Source organism: Galendromus occidentalis, unplaced genomic scaffold (assembly GCF_000255335.2).
Source record: "Galendromus occidentalis unplaced genomic scaffold, Mocc_1.1 scf7180000077487, whole genome shotgun sequence".
NCBI lineage: Eukaryota > Metazoa > Arthropoda > Arachnida > Mesostigmata > Phytoseiidae > Galendromus > Galendromus occidentalis.
In genome coordinates this window covers 817,688-836,362 of record NW_003805475.1, presented here as the reverse complement: position 1 = coordinate 836,362, position 18,675 = coordinate 817,688, and the positions used below count along the sequence as shown (strand labels likewise).

General features: G+C 51.6%; 4 protein-coding genes and 2 non-coding genes across 6 annotated transcripts; 3 read left to right on the top strand and 3 right to left on the bottom strand.

Annotated features, from left to right (window-relative positions):
• The first annotated feature begins 5,825 nt into the window (after positions 1-5,825).
• LOC100900643 (NADH dehydrogenase [ubiquinone] flavoprotein 1, mitochondrial) lies at positions 5,826-8,537 on the top strand. Its single transcript, XM_003745985.1, has 7 exons — positions 5,826-5,989; positions 6,405-6,492; positions 6,607-6,753; positions 6,955-7,394; positions 7,500-7,685; positions 7,858-8,103; positions 8,254-8,537. Exons 1-7 carry the CDS (start codon positions 5,881-5,883, stop codon positions 8,436-8,438), a joined length of 1,401 nt encoding a protein of 466 aa, XP_003746033.1. The 5' UTR covers positions 5,826-5,880; the 3' UTR covers positions 8,439-8,537.
• Positions 8,538-10,579: 2,042 nt separating this feature from the next.
• LOC100900500 (UDP-xylose synthase) lies at positions 10,580-14,388 on the top strand. Its single transcript, XM_003745984.2, has 8 exons — positions 10,580-10,630; positions 10,848-10,965; positions 11,125-11,276; positions 12,549-12,809; positions 12,928-13,066; positions 13,231-13,411; positions 13,501-13,770; positions 13,952-14,388. Exons 1-8 carry the CDS (start codon positions 10,585-10,587, stop codon positions 14,063-14,065), a joined length of 1,281 nt encoding a protein of 426 aa, XP_003746032.1. The 5' UTR covers positions 10,580-10,584; the 3' UTR covers positions 14,066-14,388.
• Positions 11,631-11,702, bottom strand: TRNAW-CCA (transfer RNA tryptophan (anticodon CCA)). The gene has a single exon. It is a non-coding gene; the product is annotated as a tRNA-Trp (tRNA).
• Positions 11,958-12,029, bottom strand: TRNAG-UCC (transfer RNA glycine (anticodon UCC)). The gene has a single exon. It is a non-coding gene; the product is annotated as a tRNA-Gly (tRNA).
• Positions 14,389-14,519: 131 nt separating the features above from the next.
• On the bottom strand, positions 14,520-15,934 carry RpL18A (ribosomal protein L18A). Its single transcript, XM_003745983.1, has 3 exons — positions 15,856-15,934; positions 15,016-15,195; positions 14,520-14,886 (listed from the first exon to the last, which is right to left on the bottom strand). The coding sequence occupies exons 1-3, from the start codon at positions 15,871-15,873 to the stop codon at positions 14,551-14,553; spliced, it is 534 nt and encodes a 177-aa protein (XP_003746031.1). The 5' UTR covers positions 15,874-15,934; the 3' UTR covers positions 14,520-14,550.
• A 266-nt stretch (positions 15,935-16,200) lies between these two features.
• Positions 16,201-18,380, top strand: LOC100907719 (ribosomal L1 domain-containing protein 1). Its single transcript, XM_003746034.2, has 3 exons — positions 16,201-16,508; positions 16,687-17,975; positions 18,080-18,380. The coding sequence occupies exons 1-3, from the start codon at positions 16,243-16,245 to the stop codon at positions 18,340-18,342; spliced, it is 1,818 nt and encodes a 605-aa protein (XP_003746082.1). The 5' UTR covers positions 16,201-16,242; the 3' UTR covers positions 18,343-18,380.
• The last annotated feature ends 295 nt before the right edge of the window (positions 18,381-18,675 follow it).

Below are 18,675 nucleotides of genomic sequence, written 5' to 3'. Positions count from 1 at the left end.
TTTCGCTCCGCCTCGAGGAGTCCTCATATGACTGAGGGCGACCTCCACTCCGCACGAGGGTCAGAACGAGTTCGTTGAGGTCAATATCCGCCTCGGCCGTCGTGCCACGCAATAGTTTCTCCCCGAGCTTCTTCAACGTCAGCCCTACAGGAGCCAATGAACATAAGTTCTAATTAGGTCAGCGACAGCAGATTCTGTTTGAAAGCCTCCAACACGCGAGCCGTCACCGAAGTCTACCAGGTTGACACATGAGTAGCAGCGTGAGGTCGCGACTGCTGCAATTCCTCGGAATACGGGAATTAAACTCCCCTAGAGCTCCGGGTGACAGCCAGGTGAAATAGGAAACACCGAGACACGCCCTGCTTCCCTAGATTCCAAATCTATTCGATTATGGCTAATTTCCGGATTCGGGTTCTCTTCCCCGATCGGGATTTTCTCGAGTTGAGGCTGTTGTGCTCCAAATCGGAGAGGTATCGGTGTCGAAAGAGGCACCCTCCTGACATCGAGCCGGCCTGAATACTTTTTGGAACAGTGAACGATCCGGCCGGAATTCAACAGCCCCATTTATTTCCTGTTCTCGGTCGTGTTGCGAGCGCAGCCATGGCCAGACTTCCGGGAGTTCATCGACGCATATTTATTACGTTTCCTGAAAGGCACTCTCTAGCTCTCCTCATGTTCTCCAATAATTAGCAATGAACCTGTAGACGACGAATTGTTGATTCCCCGCCAAGCTTGTTATTACCTAATTGTTAGTATCAGCGGTCGCACTCCTACCGCGACTAACTCATTTTTCGGAGTTTCCGCTGTGATGATGGCTCCGGGTAAGGCATGCAACTATATCAGCATACCGGGTTCTTCTTAGTACTGCTGGCTATCGATAGAAAATGGCACCGTTCCATAGAACCCCGGTGCGGAACCGCAAATCTCAGGGAACATCGAGAGAGACACAGGATCCGAAACTGACTGTCGGCGCCTCATCTCTAGAGATTTGACGAGTTCTCACCTCAGTTCACCATCCTCCAGGATCCTCCACAGGACCTCATTGATCGAGGCTGTGGGTCGAGGTATCGCGTCGAGTCCTCGGGAGCGAGAATTTCGCCAGCTCTTGAACCTATCCGTGAGTCATGGATAAATCTATGCTTGGAGGGGAACCGACCCGGACGATATTCTTCTCACAAATCTTCCAGTTTGTTCTGGCACTGCAAGAGGTATTGGTTGACGCTTTCTTTCCCAACTCTCAGATCACAGATACTCTCAGGGTAAGTCTGGGCCATACCATTGGGCGACGCTGAGGTCGGAATATTCAATCTTTTTTGGGGAAGACTCACTCATGAATATTCTTCGAACTCACTTGCTGAGAAAGCTGACGTGGACTTTTCCATCCAATGAATCAGGGGTCTCTAGGACTTGATACTTATTGTGCGGGACCCGAACTCTCTCGGCTCCCTCGTACTGAGCGTCTAGCAGCTCATGCCCCTCCTCTCCTCGGCGTCTTGCGGGTCTAATGATGTTTGACCCTTGCGAAATCCATCAATATCGAGTTACGCCTCTTCCTTCTTCCTAGAGGTCTGCTAACTATTTCAGTCACTAAATGGATTCCGGGTCTCCTTACAGAAGACTTGTTTGCGAGAGCAGGTCCGCTTGTTCCCTTTCTACTTCCAAGAGAGCTTCGAATGGAATCGTTCATCAGCATTCTAGATTCACATTCGGAAGCCCAAGGTCACGGGTAGGTTTCGAAGTTCCGGTCGGAGAGACACACCATTATTCTCGCGGTCAAGAATAAATTACCACGAGCTATTTTTTCGGCGTCGAATGCAAGCGTATCCGGATACGTCAGGGAAGAAACGTCGAGCTGGATATTGATCTGCAGAGTCAGATCCCTTCGTTCCGATGGAGAATGGGTGCGAAGCTCAGCCAGGAAGTCAGCTCTCGATCGGAAGCGCGGACGCATACCGCAACTTGGAATAGGATTCCGCAGCGCCATCGTGTCGTCATTAGAGTAACTGCTTTGGGAGCCATGGAGACTCATCCAAAGTAGGATCCCGGCCGAGTCTCGACGGGGTGAGCCTCCAGCGTCGGAGTCTGCGACGGGGATCGAAATACCACCAGAGATGAGGGTCTGGTATCGGGGAGAGAGCACAAATCGAGGAAGATTTTCCCCGCGACATTAGTACTCCTCTCGAAATTTCATTCTCGGATTGGACGCGAGCGTATGCATGAGATCAGCCCGGAGTAGTATGCCGCCGCCGCTGTTGTACCAGTTTCACAGCCCATCACGTTCCGTGAACGGGTCGGTATGCAAATCGCCATGATCGAGCAATTTCATAATCTGAACACGCGCTCCATCTCATCAATAGTCGAGCTCCGTAGCAAGTGAGCGATAGGAATGCGCGAGACAGACGAAGAAACGGATACATATCGAGAGAATCTGGAGCCTATGAGGCGAATTCAGATTCGGGTTCCGGCATAGGAGGCATCCCGAAGACATTGTACCCGACGGGCGGGCCCCTGACGTTCCCGCGGACTGGCCAGCTTGTGGAGCGCCGGAAATAGACCAGACGAAACGGGGCAGTTTCCAGAGGGCTGTGGAAAAGCCCGCAGGCACGCAACTCACGATCTCTCACCGGCAACATTCGTCGACTCAAATAAATCAATTTCCGCATTTCGCCCGTTTCAGGGAATCTTCTTGGGAGCGAGCGGAGAACTCGATCCTTTGACCGAATGAGATTCTCAAGGAGAGTTCATTGCTTTGCTGGAAGTATGCCATGAGCCCCTGAAGGGATGTTTCTGACGGCTCGCGAGAGAATCGGACTATCTTGGCGAGAGAGATTCTCTCAGCACTCGGAACACTTATCTCAGCAGAATTATCGTTCAGAGCTCACGTCATCCAGGTTGTACTTAATTGTTTCTGTCATGTTCTCAGAACATGATCTCATCATATATGCGGCCTATGTCTGCGGGTCGTCTCATCAGTAGATACACAGCATGAAAAAATTCTGAGAGCAGTCGCTCGAATAGCAAATTGGGGACGGTCCTTCGTCTGACGAAGCCCAAACTCCGGCTCCGGGTTCCGCGCAGAAGAATTCCGAAGATTCCCTCGAAGGAATGTGGAAATATACATTCGTAGTCAATCTCGGAGAGCATATTGCCGAGCTGAGATTCGCAATCCACGGAGCGGGGCCCGGTAATGATGTGCATATGGAACCTGCAAAGCGTAAATGTAGTGCTCCTATTCATGACGCGCGGTGCCTCGAGGTGAGCGTGTCGTGGAGAATGACACATGAGCTCCGGAGGAACCACTATCAACAATCCAATCCCATTATCATTCATTAGCGGCGTCGTTCGAGTGCAATCGAGTAGGACGGAAAAGGATGAGTACGTCGGATAATTAACGTCTCTATGACAAGCCGGGTTATCTGGCTGGTAGCCCTCACAATGGGGATCCGGCAATGACTCAGGAGCTTGATTGCAGCATCTGTACGAAGGCCGATGCCATCGTAAGCGTCCGATGATCGTGGGCCTTATCGAGCGACCGAGAGCCCCGAGAGACGCAAGTCATCCGATGACCTCCCACGAAAACATATCGCCCGAGAATTCGGGGCGTACCGTTCGGGACTGCGGAATTTTATATCCGAAATCACTCAGCACCAGATTTTTTTCCTCGGACGGCTGGGAAGCAGCTCTGCTCTGGAAGATCTGTTTATCCAGCTCCTCTTCACTTGTAACTATTCTGAGGAGATTCGGAGCATGTCATTCCCGACAGACAAACAGACAGACAGACAGACAGCATGCATTTCGGACGCGACTCGTCGGAGCCTTCAACGGGAGCTTCATAATGGTCTCATGCCGGTTTGTACGTGGCTTGACGCAGAGTCGAGTCGCGCGACGTAATCTCCGACACCCGAGTCGTTCATTCTGGAAGCATCCTGTTTCCCGACCCACTAGGAATCCCAAACTCCGTCGCCGAGGAAACGCGGTGTTGCGACGTGAGCAGAGTAAAGCGAAGGCAAAGAGCGACACCATGTCCGAGTCGAGAGCCGTGCAGGCGTTGGGAAATTCAAACACTCCCGTCGAGCAGCCGTGGCCGACACCGGAATCTGTTGCTGGTGCTGTTCGTCCCGCGGGGAGCTCCAAGTGTACGCTTTTGAAGCTTCAATCTCAAAATCATTGACTCGTATGCTTCACTCGATATTTTACGTCGTGATCCTCGATGAAGGTGGCACCGCTTGGAAATCGTCCTGGCCCTGGGATCAGATCTCAGTATTGCGATCGGTGCCGCTGAATCATTCAGAAACAAGGAACGAGCTTTCTTGCTGATGAGTAATATGCGACTCGATGCTAGAGGGAGTGGCCTTTGACGAGCGGTCTCTCTCGTTCGGTGGGTGTTCGGTCGCCGCAACGAATTTCCTATCCGGACGACGGGAATCAGGAATAACATTGGGATTACATCACGAATTGCTGATTCCAGTCGGAGGAGTTCAGGGAGACCCTGCCGTAGCAGATGAATTGTCTGCGCGATGAAGTCCATCGTTTCCTCATTCCTCTCCTCGAATCGGCTGGACGACTAAGAATTCAATAGGAATCGATTCTACGGAGGCTTGACGAGGGAATTCACCATTGCACACATTTGAGCCTTCTCCGTGTTCGGGATAATGGCCCCTGACACTCTCTCCGTTAAAGCCAATGGATACGAGGGGACTATGTGCTTCCGCGGCGCTTCAGAAGCGATCAAAAGATCCGAAAAATCTGGTGCATAGAAACGAGTCATGAGATGGGGACCACGAAGCACTCGATTCTTATACGGCTCTCTGGTGAAAAGTCCCTGCCCGGATGAAGCAGTTCGGGGCCTTCGGAGCAACTCCGAACCCGAAGTCTCTGCTCATTCTATTCCTCGTCGGTGCGTAAAGGCAGATCCGCTCGAAATCTCCCACGGGAGGGGAGCTCGCCGAGCAAAGTCTGTGGATTGCGAGCACTCATATGTCCCTCACCTGCACTCCATTCGAACCAGTGGCGAACATCTCGATTGTCTCCAGCAGAAGACTCCGGTGAGATGATTGTTGTGCGGACCTATGCGCTCGACTCCGGAACTCTGACCGTGGATACCGGATTGGTTCGCACGTCACATTGCGGCAGTTTCTACTCCGATGACCGTAACGTACGAGGTTGCATGGTAAGCTGTACGACCGACGCTTGTCATTATGAGCTTTCGCTTTCAAGCGGAAAGTCTGGCAACAAGGAGCTCTGGAGCCCCTAGTCTTGGATAATTTCCGAGAGCTTCAGTCTCCGGCGGGCTGGCGGTTCTGCCCTTCGATTCTTTCCTACTTCTCAAGCGTACCATCGTCCGTATGGAGTGTGAGCTTCCTACCGTTTAGGTACGTCCTGGAGTCTTCGGTGACTCCACCTCGACAGCCCTTTGAGAGGGTCGAACTAGACTTCGTGGGACCCTTCACCATTCTGAACGACCCGCCAGTAATTTTGCAAAAACTGTTCCGAAGGTATATGTTCTGATGAATATACGTCAAAACAAGGACATCGATACTTGGCCGGGCTGTTTGCGTCACAGGCGCGCTAAACGTACGACGAAGGCATCGAGCTTCGGTGAAACTCTCCGGGAAGAACTAAGAGCCAAGACCGAACCCAGCTCTTGAAGGGAGTTGCAGGAAGAAATAAATACGCAAAGACCATTTGAACACACGCTGCTGATTGATTCCGAATACGCTGCAAGTTTCGCCGCCTGACGCGATATTTCAAATTTTCGCGGTCACGGGTCCGTCGTCCGGGTCTTGTTTGTATTGGTCGCCACCGCTGCGGAGCTGTCTCTCCTTAACCTCCATTCAACTGACGAGAGAAGGGTGCTCGACTTTTGGAACAAGTGAACAGATGATGCTCCCGCGCTGCAACGGGGCCCTCCGTGTATCTCTGAGGACCTTCTCCTCGTCTGCCGCGACTCCCCCAGGAACACCTCCGCCGCAGACAAAAACCAAATTCGGTGAGTGCATAGTACCGGACTAGAGCCGGAGCATCGCGGCAGTCAAAGTGGAGCGGCGAAGTGAAAACAGGGGGTTGCTCAGGATCCCTATGAGACTCTGCGAGCTCATGAGGTCGACGAATCGAGCTCTGCAAAGTGCGAGATCCGTTTCGACCTGACCGTGACATGGCTCGGCAACGAGCCCGAACATACCCACTGCGCTCATTACTGCACTTTCGTCATTTGGCGCAAGATGTAGCCTGAACTCTTCACTGACCTGTTGACGGTCGAGTTCCCTCTTTGGAACCTACAGCATTCGTACTCATCGTAGTTGTAGTACATGTATCAATTTCAAGTACCTATAATGTCAAGGTGTTGTATGGTGGAGACGTGGAGAGACAAGACTGCGTTGTCAGTATGTGAATTCCGACTTCAGGACCTCTCAAGGATGAGGACCGTATCTTCCAAAACCTCTATGGACGTCACGACTGGCGTCTCAAGGGTGCCATGTCCCGAGGAGACTGGTACGGATCTCCATAATATCTCGAATATTGCAGTGCTCCCTCGCGAATCGTTCCATCCACAGGTGTGGACTACGTTCAGAGCCAGCAATTCAATGCTCGTGGTTAACCCCGCAGGTACAAGACTAAGGAAATTGTCGAGAAGGGATCGGAGTGGATCATCAATGAAGTGAAGACTTCGGGATTGAGAGGCCGGGGAGGTGCTGGTTTCCCGTCGGGCTTGAAGTGGAGCTTCATGAATAAGCCTTCTGACGGACGCCCAAAGTGAGTATTCCGGGTCGCTCGGTCTTCTTATACATAGCATAGGACCTAGGAGGGAAAACAAGTACATGTGCATATAGTTTCGATGTCTGTATATGGTACACAAGGTTGGCGGTGGCATGAATGTGAAGGGGAGAGACTCGATGAACAAACGATACATGGAAACAGCGGAGCTGACTGCTCATGCTCTCTGCGGGATTCTAGGTACTTGGTCGTCAATGCGGACGAGGGAGAGCCTGGCACTTGCAAGGATCGAGAGATCATGCGTCACGATCCGCATACCCTCGTCGAAGGGTGTCTCATCGCTGGTAGGGCGATGGGCGCCCGAGCGGCGTACATCTACATCCGTGGAGAATTTTACAATGAAGCGTCGAATCTCCAAATCGCAGTCAAGGAAGCCTACCAAGCAGGTTTCCTGGGGAAGAACGCATGCAACAGCGGCTACGACTTCGACGTCTACGTTCATCGTGGTGCAGGAGCTTACATCTGCGGAGAGGAAACTGCTCTTATCGAATCCCTCGAGGGCAAACAAGGGAAACCCCGGCTAAAGCCCCCCTTCCCCGCCGACGTCGGTGTTTTCGGATGTCCGACTACTGTTACCAACGTTGAGACGGTCGCTGTCGCTCCGACCATATGCCGCAGAGGTGCGTGAAGATCTCCTTATCCAATATTCAGGCGGCTGGAGTTCCGAAAGCTATTCTGTGAGCATGGAAGCGGTACCTATTTTCTGAACTGTTTTCCTTCCTCAGGAGGTGCCTGGTTCGCTTCCTTCGGACGAACCCGCAATAGCGGCACGAAGCTCTTCAACATATCAGGCCACGTCAACAGTCCGTGCACTGTCGAGGAGGAGATGAGTATTCCGCTCAAGGAGCTCATCGAACGCCACTCGGGAGGAGTGATCGGCGGATGGGACAACCTGCTCTGCGTCATTCCCGGTATGCGATCCGCTCTACGATTCGAATGGCGCCCCTGAGAATTAGATTCCATCATCATCATCATCATTGAGATGGGTGGTGCCCATACTAGAGGACGCTGCTCATTAATTCAAAGCTCATTGGGAAATGATAAGTAGCGACGATGAACCAAATAGACATTCTCCTATCACAGGCGGATCGTCCACGCCCGTGATTCCGAAATCGGTTTGCGATACCGTACTCATGGACTTTGACGCCCTCGTGGAGGCTCAGACCGGTCTTGGAACAGCTGCAATCATCGTGATGAATAAACAGACCGATATAATCAGAGCCATCCACCGTCTCATCGAGTTCTACAAGCACGAGTCATGCGGCCAGTGCACTCCCTGTCGAGAGGGAGTGGGATGGATGAACAAGATCATGGAACGCTTCGTCAGAGGTTTGTGTTCTCTTGATGTGGAGACGTTCGAGATTCTGAATCTTTGATTGCCTTCGTGCTGTTCACTATCATGATACATGTGTAGCTCATCTCAAGGAGAAGGGCAACTTCTCCGAATCGTCGAGTCCTCACGATCATGTCCTTTTACAGGTGACGCCAGAGTGGAAGAAATCGATATGATTTATGAGATTTCCAAGCAGATAGAGGGACATTCTATTTGCGCTCTTGGAGACGGAGCTGCGTGGCCGGTCCAGGGCTTGATCCGCCATTTCAGACCTATCGTTGAGAGCAGAATCGCTGATTTCCAAGCACGAGCGCAGGCTAGAAACCAATAGATCTTCGTCTGGCGCCTCGCTGCGCCATACCTCACTTGTTTATGTAAAAATGAGAAGCTCGAGTCGAGATAAACTATTCCAGTTCACTACACGTCAGAAGTTGATCAGCATGTTTTCACTGGGGTCTGACTGGGTACATGCGAGATAGAATCACCTCAAGTGAGACCCACTGCGAGGACTCGATCCGAATCGTCAAATCTTCGCATGAAGTGTACCGAATAGCAGTGTTCGCCCCGTCAGAGTATTCCGCTAACGCCGTTGCGGAGGCAGAGAGTTGTCGCGGAAAGTTCATTCCCACTCCTGCTCGACACTTTGTATAAACTCGACTCACCCGGTGCGTCGATTGATGAAGCTACAGAGTGCGGCCTCGAAATTATGTATCGGTGTCATTATGCAACTGGTTCGGTGCATTATAAGCTCGCGAAAACCCTCTAATGTTCGGAGGTGAAAGTCTGCCGATTTTCGAGTTTTGACATCTGAATAATCTCTCTCTTTCGGATGGAGGTCTGCATCCAGTTTTTGTCGGATCTGTAAGGTTCGCCGGGCCATCCGATAACCTCTCGCCTCTACTAGATCAAGATAGGCCGCCCCAGAGGAATCGTCCTGCCATCAACGCCACTCCGGAGAAGACAAAGATACCAAGAGATCAAAAGATATCGGCCAAAAAGTCCTCAGCTCTGGGTCGGGAATAAGTGAGCTCTTATAATGGCTTATTTCTGCTGGTGAAATGAATGAGCATCAAAAAATGCGTTCGCGACTGACGTAATGTCGCTATTCCGGGAACATCCAGTGAAGATAGGAGCTGAGAAATTTTTTTTCTTGTCTTGACTCTACCGTCGAATCATGTACGAAAAATTCAATTCGTTCACCGGAAGTACTGCTTTGCTGATGTCCTCGAGAATGCTCATTTCCTACGCGCAGCAGCGTCTTCGAGAACTCTTAGAACTAATCGGATTCGATTCCAGCATGAACATGTGAAATAGGACTGGTCCCTTAGCTTCTATCGCGCCTCTCCTCGTGTATAGATTAACGAGGAACTGGAGAATATTAGTATTCCAGATGTACCTACCTGCAATTTTCATAGGGATAGCTGGAATCGGAGTCAGAATGATACTGGAGAACGATACCGCTATCGATGCTCATTCGCAAGTCGCGAGCGAGACTCCTACGCGAGACTTCCTATATCAGAGCGTTTAAGAGTTCTCTGATAGATTCCGGAGATGAGGGGATACACTCACCACGGGCTCACTCACCTCTGGCCCGCGTGTCACCACGCAAGTCGGCCGAAGCGCTTAGCGCGAGCTAGATCACGATCGGACGGGCATTCCCGATCCTGTCCGTGGAGGGTCCTCGAAGGTTCGAAAAATCCGGGGGAAAGAATTAATCGAATCGATGCCCTGAAGGAGTCGTCGGCATCGTTCGAATCAAATATTATATATATAGGATATCCGGCTTCCTTCGTCGAGACTCCGAACAGGGAGTCGAAATTTCCGGACTTTGAAATTATTCACCGTCGCAGACAAGGCTCGCGGCCCCGAGAGAGTTGTATAATGAATCATACAGAGCATATGAACATTTGCTACTCTGAGATTTTATGCGCTGAATCGGCAGCTTCATGGCAGATTCGGGCAATCTTTCCGTTGGAACAACCGAATCGGCCCTTGTCCCTGATATAGCGTAGGGCAGTGTTTCTCAAACTGGGTGGCGGATTGCGCGGAACCCCGAAGTCTACCTGCGGAACCCGTAGGGGTTGCGTGGAAGAAAAAGTTTGAGAACCACTGGCGTAGGGTACAGGACTCGACTCTTCGGTCACCCCGACACATGTCACCTACAACAACCCCTGTAGCTTAATGAGCGCAGCTCGCTGACTGAATCGATCTCATATTTCAGAACAGTCGCTGCTCCTTTTCATTGCTGGTCATTTGCTCATGCTTTAACCGGAAAGGGGGAGGGCAGAGCCAGTGCTGATGGTGGTGCTGCAGAGCGCTATGAGGTTCAATATGGCGGCGCCCAGCTGCGAAAAATGTTCCATTCCGGTCATTGTGACCGCGAACGACTAACCGATTGGCATGTGGCGCACAGTTTTGTGACTTGAGCGGCACCGACTCTTCACGAGCGGATGAGGTTCCCTAGGAGAAATTCGAGGATGCAGTTCTTATACTTCTCTGGCTGTTCCGCGGCCATCATCATCGGTGAGCAGAGCGTGAATCGAGATCAGGGATTCTCACATCTTTTCGGGAACAATTTCCCCGGACACGGACAGGAGTTCTCTGAGTTATTTTTCCTCCCCTCCTCGAGCTCGACATCCGAAGAGTCTTTTCTTCCAATGACTCAAAGACTCTGGCATGCTTGACCCGATCGATCCCGTCTTCTCTCAAGCTAACTGAGCGCGAATGTTTTCCCCGTAAGTGCTCCTGACCTACCAGAAATTGGCGGACTCCGCGCAACTCCCTCAGCCCGCTCCGGCTCAATCAGCTGTGAGAGCGCATGGATTCGATAGACCGTCGTCATCCACCGCGAACAAAATGTAAGTTCGGTAGAACATTCCAGGGAGACGGAATTCCCGCGATATAGCGGGGAATAGATCGAGACTTTGGCATTTTTGCCCCGAGTGGGAGCCGGTCATTGGGGAGACTCACGCCGGGGAGCCTCGTGCTAAGGACGAGTAATTTCGTTCCTTTTGCAGAATCAAGGAAGAATCTGTCATCCTATCGCTAGAAGAACGAATTCGCCATCTGGAGAACCGGATCCACGACCTGGAAAAAAGCTCGCGGATGAAACCGTACCCGAATGTTCGGGAATTGCCTCTGACCGCCAAGAGAAGGATTTTAGTAACCGGTGAGCGTTTCTTCTTGCGACGTATGCCCGGTTGACGGAGGAAGGGATGCGATTCCGGTTTGATAAGTTCGAAAACCTGAAAGGGCAAGTAGGCTCCGCTCTTCGCCTTGCCAAAGTCCGAGTGGAACAGAGCACGCGATTCACAGAAAGACCGGAGACCTGGTCGATCACCAGATTCCACGACGATCCCACAGTACCAGGAGGAAACTCTCGGCAGATTCCCAGGACGTCTGGGATCCAATTTTGATGGGATGATTGAAAATTCCCAGAACCAAGGGAAGTCCGGCGATCTCTCGGATTTCCATGCTCTGATTTTCAGCTAACACTCAAGCTTTGGCGACCAGGGTAAAAGCATGACCCGGACGTGATTTGAACACGCAACCTTCTGATCTGGAGTCAGACGCGCTACCGTTGCGCCACCGAGTCTTCGTTCTTCGGGGTTCAAGCCGCGGCTTAACACAATCGGAAGGGCTGATGGATATCCGATATGGAAGAACTGTGTTGAGCTCGGAACTCAACGAGTGTCGCGCTGACCTGTCTCCAGGGCGACAGCCGGATAAGAGCTACAAAAATGCTCTCACAGTCGCCGAGCATCATCAGCGGACAATACTGCGGAGGAGAATAGGCCGTTATCAGCAAAAGTCACTGGAATAATCCCCCGACCGGAGCTCCTAAAAAAGCTGCGTCGGCCGGGAATCGAACCCGGGTCAACTGCTTGGAAGGCAGCTATGCTCACCACTATACCACCGACGCTTATAGTTCCGTGGCATCGGCGAGACCATGTCGGTGATGGAGTCTTTTCCTTGCCCCTCATATCAACATGTTCTCACTCAGCTTGAGCGACTTCCGCATTGGCGGGATGGCGCGTGTTGTCGTCTCGGGGAAAATGTGAGCCGCCATCCGCCGGGAGCAGCCAGCTTTGTCCGATGACCATATGGTTCAGCGTAGTTGAGTCAAAAAATTTGGCGCAACAGGTTGCTTGGTAACCACGCGCAGTAGTTTGCCAGCTCTTCTCAAACTCTTGACTACCGCGAAGACGGGAGAGAATGACAAGACGGCGCGACGTCGTGTCACGGCACTTCGGGGACAGATTGACTTATGGAGCGCGCGCGTTATGCCTCCCGACGTGGAATAATGTGGAAGCCGTGGAGAACGAGCCGACTAGCCGAGCAAGAGACCTCGGATATGATGTCAGATGTTTAGTCATAGACGCAGAGAGCGAGTTTCGATACGCGACGATTTTACTTATGAAGCTCCTCCTTGAATTCATAGGAGGTGCAGGATTCGTTGGAAGTCATCTAGTCGACCGCCTGATGCAGGAAGGACATCAGGTCACAGTTGTGGACAATTTCTTCACCGGATCGAAACGCAATGTCGCCCATTGGCTAGGACACCACAATTTTGAGATGATTCATCATGATATCGTGAACCCTCTATTTCTCGAGGTCGATCAAATTTATTCGTTGGCATCACCGGCGTCGCCTCCGCATTACATGCTTAATCCAGTGAAGACGATTAAGACGAATACCCTCGGTGAGTCGGCGCATTCCCGAAACCATTCTAAGAATGAGATCAAGGCTATCTGACTTTGTCGAGCCAGGAGACCAATAGCTGGGGCTCACACTGAGTTTCTATTCACGAACTCCTTCAGGGACTATCAACATGTTGGGATTGGCGAAGCGTGTCGGGGCGAGGCTACTTATCACGTCCACGTCGGAGGTCTACGGCGATCCTGAAGTTCATCCCCAACCGGAAGAGTACTGGGGACACGTCAATCCCATCGGGCCCAGGTGGGGTGTTCGGATCGATAACTGTAATCGTTGTCTTCGAGCGGTCTCTAGTTTTACCGCTCCGATCGATTTGGGTTTCCCAAATCTTCTTCTTAGATTTTTACTATTTCTTAGATTGACTCCTCGGATGCCCATGATAAAAGCGGGCTCTACCTTCATTTAAGATCGTGCTATGACGAGGGCAAGCGTGTAGCGGAAGCCTTGTGCTATGCCTATGCAAAGCAAGAGAATGTCGAAGTGCGAGTCGCTCGAGTTTTCAATACCTACGGACCGAGGATGCACGTGAACGATGGCCGAGTTGTCAGCAACTTCATCTTACAGGCCCTCCAAGGGCAGGACATAACGGTACCTTTGAGTTTTCGTTCAATTCCGGCTGATGAATCGCCTTAAGCAAGAGCCCTGAGTCTAACCCTGGGTCCTTCCGCGATTCCCAGATCTACGGAAGCGGCCGGCAGACCCGCTCTTTCCAGTACGTGTCGGATTTGGTCGACGGACTCGTTCTCCTCATGAACTCGAATTTCTCTCAGCCAGTCAACCTAGGATATCCGGATGAATACACAATTTCCGAATTCGCGCACCTAATCAAAGACCTCGTTGGGAATTCCGATGCGAAAATCGCACATTCGGATCAGGTTGAAGACGATCCTCAACGACGAAAGCCAGATATCACTCGAGCCCGAAGAGAGCTCAACTGGTCTCACAAGGTAAGGAGGGCGTCCCGAAGGCCCAGAATCAAGTAAATTCACAATATTCAGCAGAAGAATCAGCTCAGACGTCGGAGACTGCGCCTTTTCCGGACGTTCCCCGGAATGCGCTTCCCGGATATCGCCCCCGGCGATGGGGCGCGATGCTCTCCCCTGATCATCCCATGATGCTTCCTTTCAGGTCCAACTGCAAGCCGGCCTACAGATGACGATCGACTACTTCCGGAAGGAGCTCAGAAATACTCCGGCGGTGCCGTCAACCGATCAAGTTTACGAGAATGCAATCGAGCTCTGAACGATGCACGAACTCCTATCCCTGTGAGATCCGAGATTACTGAACCCTATGTGGGTGTGTTGAAAAGTGATTATTCTTTGTGATTTCGAAACCTCGAGCTCTTCAACTTAAGCCAAAGCCACTGTGAGCCTGATCGCGCTTTTCGCGTTCGCGCGGTCGAAATCTAGATCATCTTATGGGTACAAGCGTGGACAATTTCTTTTCTTCGTTAGTTTTCAAATGATTGTTATCGTATCCACTGTTGATGATTTTTCCGAGTTGGAAGATGCCAGATACGGTGTCGCAATCGCAGTCGCTATTCGGAATAAAGACTGAAGTTTTCCATTCTAAGATCGACTTACGCCACGGGCTCAATTGAATGTCGGGGGCGGCATCTATGGGGAAGAGAGACGTGTACCGACAGCCTTGTGTATTTCCGGATTGTCGCAAAACTTCCAGGGAATGACTTCTCTACAATTTTCCTGAGGATCTTTTATTTTCCACTCCTACTGCAACCTGACAACAGGACGGTTGGCAGCGAAACGCTGAGCGTGGAAGTTCCTCTTGATCGGGAAAGGATGAGGGAACTTGATCTTCTGATCGTGGAACTGCTTGATGTGAGCTCTACGAGTCTTGGCCGCTGGCACGGGCTCGACGCGGATGATCTGGATCGACGAAGCTTGGGCACGATGACGAGCGCCCATGTCGCGGTACGATTGGGTGACAGCGCCTTCGGTCGTCACGTCACGGTACTCACGGTACATGTTGTGAATACCAGAACGAGAGTTGTATCTCAACCAGATACCGTAGTTCTTCACCTTTCCGGGGCTCTTCTCGGGCACCTAGCGGTGACGGAATGCTTTCTTTAGTTTTTCACTCTCCCACAATCACATCGTCCGCAGATCAATTCTGACACAAGGGACTCGGAGAGGAATGTGCGTCGGAGGATCAAGCTTCAAACGTATCCTTACCCTCTTGACGGAAACGACCTCGCCGGTGGTCTTCTTGATCTTCTTCATCTTCTTGATGAAGTACCAGAAACGAGACTTGGCAGTCACGTAATCAGGGGCGAAGATGTACATTTTGTACAACTTGGGATGGGGTTCCCGCTCTGTGGGGTGAGCTCGGCCCACCAGCTCATAATGGTGGAGCTGGAAAACGAAAACGGAATCGAACATTAGTTTCTCGTCGTGGTCGGTCACGGGAGTCAGCCGACGGAGACAGATTAGGCGCCGTCCCACCTAGAGCTGACTTTCTCCGGGGGTTCAAGGTTCAGCAATTATCCGATCAACTCAAGCCGGGAACCGACAACGCTCGACGACGGTTGGAGCGGATCTGCCACGGACGCGACTGTCACCGCTTCGTTCCACAGACGGACTCGTGTGATCCTCGGTTCGAGAATGAATCGAATCAACGTGAGAATCTACAATGGATCCCCGGATAAATCCGAGCGGGTGCGGCACTACGAGATTTGGTTCCGCATGCATGGGACGCGATTCGCGCTCGGACAAGAGACAAGGAATGAATCGGAATCAGTGGCTTCCCGAGTCTCCGAGAGTCACATATGGTCGAAACCGGTCCGATTTTTCAGGCGTCCACTCAGAATGACGGCTCGAAATGGGAGTTCCGCTCAGATCGAAGCTCGTAGCCAGGGTAACACGTGTATGGGCAGAACTGACGAGCTTCCAAAGATAGAGGATCATATTCGAGCGGATCTGTGTCCCCATCGATACCGAGACACCAGAGGTTCGGATTGTGCCCATTCAATCAGTGCTATTTGTCCAATATAATGCTGTAATTTGAATTCTCACCAATCCGCTGGCCTTCATGGTGTAAACGAGACCTAGAAAAGACTGCTGCCGACGCGAGCACCGGACACCAGAACCACCCGATCGTCTGCAAAGGGCGCGCGCCAAATTCGAACCTTCGCAATCTCATCGCGGAAATCCACGCGGACCAGCTCATCGACTCGATTCGAGGCTCGTTCCCGCTACCAATTGAATCTCCAACGATGTCTGCGAGCGATGGAATAGAACACTTGACGCGTTGATTCCGTCCGGGGGTTTTCATTCAGTATTGTTTTGGATCCGCCACGTTTCGCCGCAGAGAGCGTTCTGAATGATCCTCGTGTCTCGTGGTTGTGTTTACATTTGGGTTCGCGAGGGCCGCGAGACGAAACGAGTCGTCAGAGTACTACGATGGTGCCCAAGGAAGAAGTCATCGAAGCTGTGAAAGCTTTCCGTAAACTCCGTGATGTCGAGTTATCGAAGAAGAAGAAGGCGTCGATCCTCGATAGTGACGATCGAAACGATCGATTCGTCCATCTCCAATTGACAGTGAAGAAAATGTCAGCGTCCCAGAGGATCACGATGGTACCGTTCATCTTTCCCCATTGCCTCGTTCAGGAAGACGATGAAGTCTGTTTCATCGTCGGTTGCAGAGAAACCGACAAGGGAAATAAGAGGTATGTGACCCCGGTTCCCTACGTGGACCGTATTGGAATTAAATCCGAATTCCAAGTTCGGCTAGCGAAGCGCGCGTCTGTTCGAAATTCGCCGGTGGGCGCAGGATGGAAGCGGCGTGTACCCGGTGGAAGAACAATATACCTAGTTGCTCGTCTGACTTGGAGATTTTTTTCGCAGGGCGGATCATGAGCGGTACGCTAACGAGTACAAACATAAGCTACGGAAACTGGGCATCGAGAGGGAGATTCACATCCTCCCGGTCATGCAGCTCGAGACGGAGTTTAAGCCATTCGAGGCGAAGCGAAAACTCTGCCAAGCGTTCGATCACTTCATCTGCGACCACAGAATCCTTTTCCGTATGCCGCAGTTGCTGGGTACCTCATTCTTCAAACGCAGGAAGCTCCCCATCCGAGTGTACATGAAAGACGAGGAAAAACTCAAGGACATTATCGAAGAGGCCATTCAGAAAACTCTGATCTACATCACGCCCGAGGGACCGAATGTGAGCATGAAAGTTGGCAACTTGCACGATCACACCGATGAGCAAATCGCCGAGAATATACAGTCAATCCTCGACGTATTCATTCCGGAGAGTCTTCCCGGAGGCGAGAGCAACCTGAACTCGATGCATCTCGCGTCTTTCGCCGGGCGGTCAGTTCCCTTGTACCTCTCCCTGGCTTCGGCTAATACGGTCGACCTCTCGGAAGCGGATAAGAAATTCATTGAGAGACAGACTCCTAAAGAAATCGAAGACACCATCGACACCATGCCCGGAGTCAGAGTCAAGGTCCGAAGCGACGGCAAAGTGATAGCCGTGAAAGATGACTCCCAGAAATTGGAAACCGATGAATTGCTCGATTCCGATTATTTGGATGTGTTCCGAGAGCAAGATTTCGAAGAACAGAGCGAGGCGAGAAAACGTCATGTCAAGCACATGGCAAGGAAAGCTCTTCTCAGGAAGGCTGGGAAGCGATTTGGATCGAATATGCTCAAATTACCGACCCATGTTCCTCTACCTAAACCTTCGCTGGGGTCGCTGAACAAGCAACAGAGACTACCGAAACAGAAGAAGCAGAAGAAAGCCGGTGCGGGAGCGAAAAAGGCGCCCGTTCTTGACGCACTCCAAGGTTTCGACGAGACGGAGGCGGCTCCCGTCGAAGATGAGTGCCCGCAATTAGTTCCAATCGACGAGCAGAAGCCGAAGAAACGTCGCTCGAGGAGTTCCGGAGCCACGGATGGAGAGTTGGCGGTCCCAGAACTCCCGAGAACGGCCGAGAAGAAGGAAAAGGCTCAGCGGAAATCTACGACGGGCTTCGTACAGAATGTCATTCCCGAAATTCCCAGCAAGAAAGCTCTGAAGAAGAATCGCAAGAGTGATTTTGTCGTCGAGCAGTCCCCGAAGAATAAGAGCCCGAAATCATTCAATAAGCAAGGCATGACGGTGACCAGGATCGAGCCTCCCGCCCGTAAGTCTTTAATTATTCTTACTTCGCGCAGTATCCTCCTCTCAGATTTTCGTTTCGGTATGGGATTGATCGGTGGGACTTACGCACATGATTCTTTCTCGCAGCGGGAGATAAATCCGGGAAGATCCGGATAATCGACACCCCTCGACCCATTCTGAAAACACCGCGCAAAACTCCAGGCAGTGAGAAACCGAAGAGCGTAACATTCGACTTCACACCCGAGAACGATCTGCAGCCGGGGAAGACGGGCACTGCCGGAAAGGAACAGCCGTCAACGCCTCTCGGCAAGGCTGGGAAACGGAAAGTTTCAACCGGTCTTTTCGATGTGAGTCCCTTGAACAAGAAAGGGAAGAAAGTGGGCAAGTAATCAGTGGAAATAAATGATAATTTCCTGCCTGTTGTACCTTAAAACGATTTGGGTTGTTCTTTCGCGTCCCGAATGAGTGATCCGAATCCTATGAAACGCCGTCTCCGACCTCCGGGCAGCATCAGGACAGAACATATCGCCGAGAGACGCCCGCAACGATTTCTTGTCCACTCCGGGCGCTTCGTGAAGAGCCCGGACAAGCTTTCGGAGCACCTTTCAGCATCCGAGCTCGATTATTTTGTTGAATTCTTCCACGCGTGGTGGAGTTCTCGAGTTTCAGCTTATGCTGGATGTCGAGTCCGAGATTGAAGTCCGCTCCGATTTTCTGTGTTT

Bases quoted from the DNA above. Each gene is read 5' to 3' on its own strand.
- LOC100900643 (XM_003745985.1), top strand. From the start codon at position 5,881: ATGATGCTCCCGCGCTGCAACGGGGCCCTCCGTGTATCTCTGAGGACC. The intron at 7,686-7,857 runs GTATGCGATCCG...CTCCTATCACAG, and splicing joins CCTGCTCTGCGTCATTCCCG to GCGGATCGTCCACGCCCGTG. The intron at 8,104-8,253 runs GTTTGTGTTCTC...GTCCTTTTACAG, and splicing joins CATGGAACGCTTCGTCAGAG to GTGACGCCAGAGTGGAAGAA.
- LOC100900500 (XM_003745984.2), top strand. From the start codon at position 10,585: ATGCAGTTCTTATACTTCTCTGGCTGTTCCGCGGCCATCATCATCG. The intron at 13,412-13,500 runs GTACCTTTGAGT...CGCGATTCCCAG, and splicing joins TCCAAGGGCAGGACATAACG to ATCTACGGAAGCGGCCGGCA. The intron at 13,771-13,951 runs GTAAGGAGGGCG...GCTTCCTTTCAG, and splicing joins AGCTCAACTGGTCTCACAAG to GTCCAACTGCAAGCCGGCCT.
- RpL18A (XM_003745983.1), bottom strand. The intron at 14,887-15,015 runs GTAAGGATACGT...CGTCACCGCTAG, and splicing joins AGGTCGTTTCCGTCAAGAGG to GTGCCCGAGAAGAGCCCCGG.
- LOC100907719 (XM_003746034.2), top strand. From the start codon at position 16,243: ATGGTGCCCAAGGAAGAAGTCATCGAAGCTGTGAAAGCTTTCCGTAAA. The intron at 16,509-16,686 runs GTATGTGACCCC...TTTTTTTCGCAG, and splicing joins ACCGACAAGGGAAATAAGAG to GGCGGATCATGAGCGGTACG. The intron at 17,976-18,079 runs GTAAGTCTTTAA...TCTTTCTCGCAG, and splicing joins CAGGATCGAGCCTCCCGCCC to CGGGAGATAAATCCGGGAAG.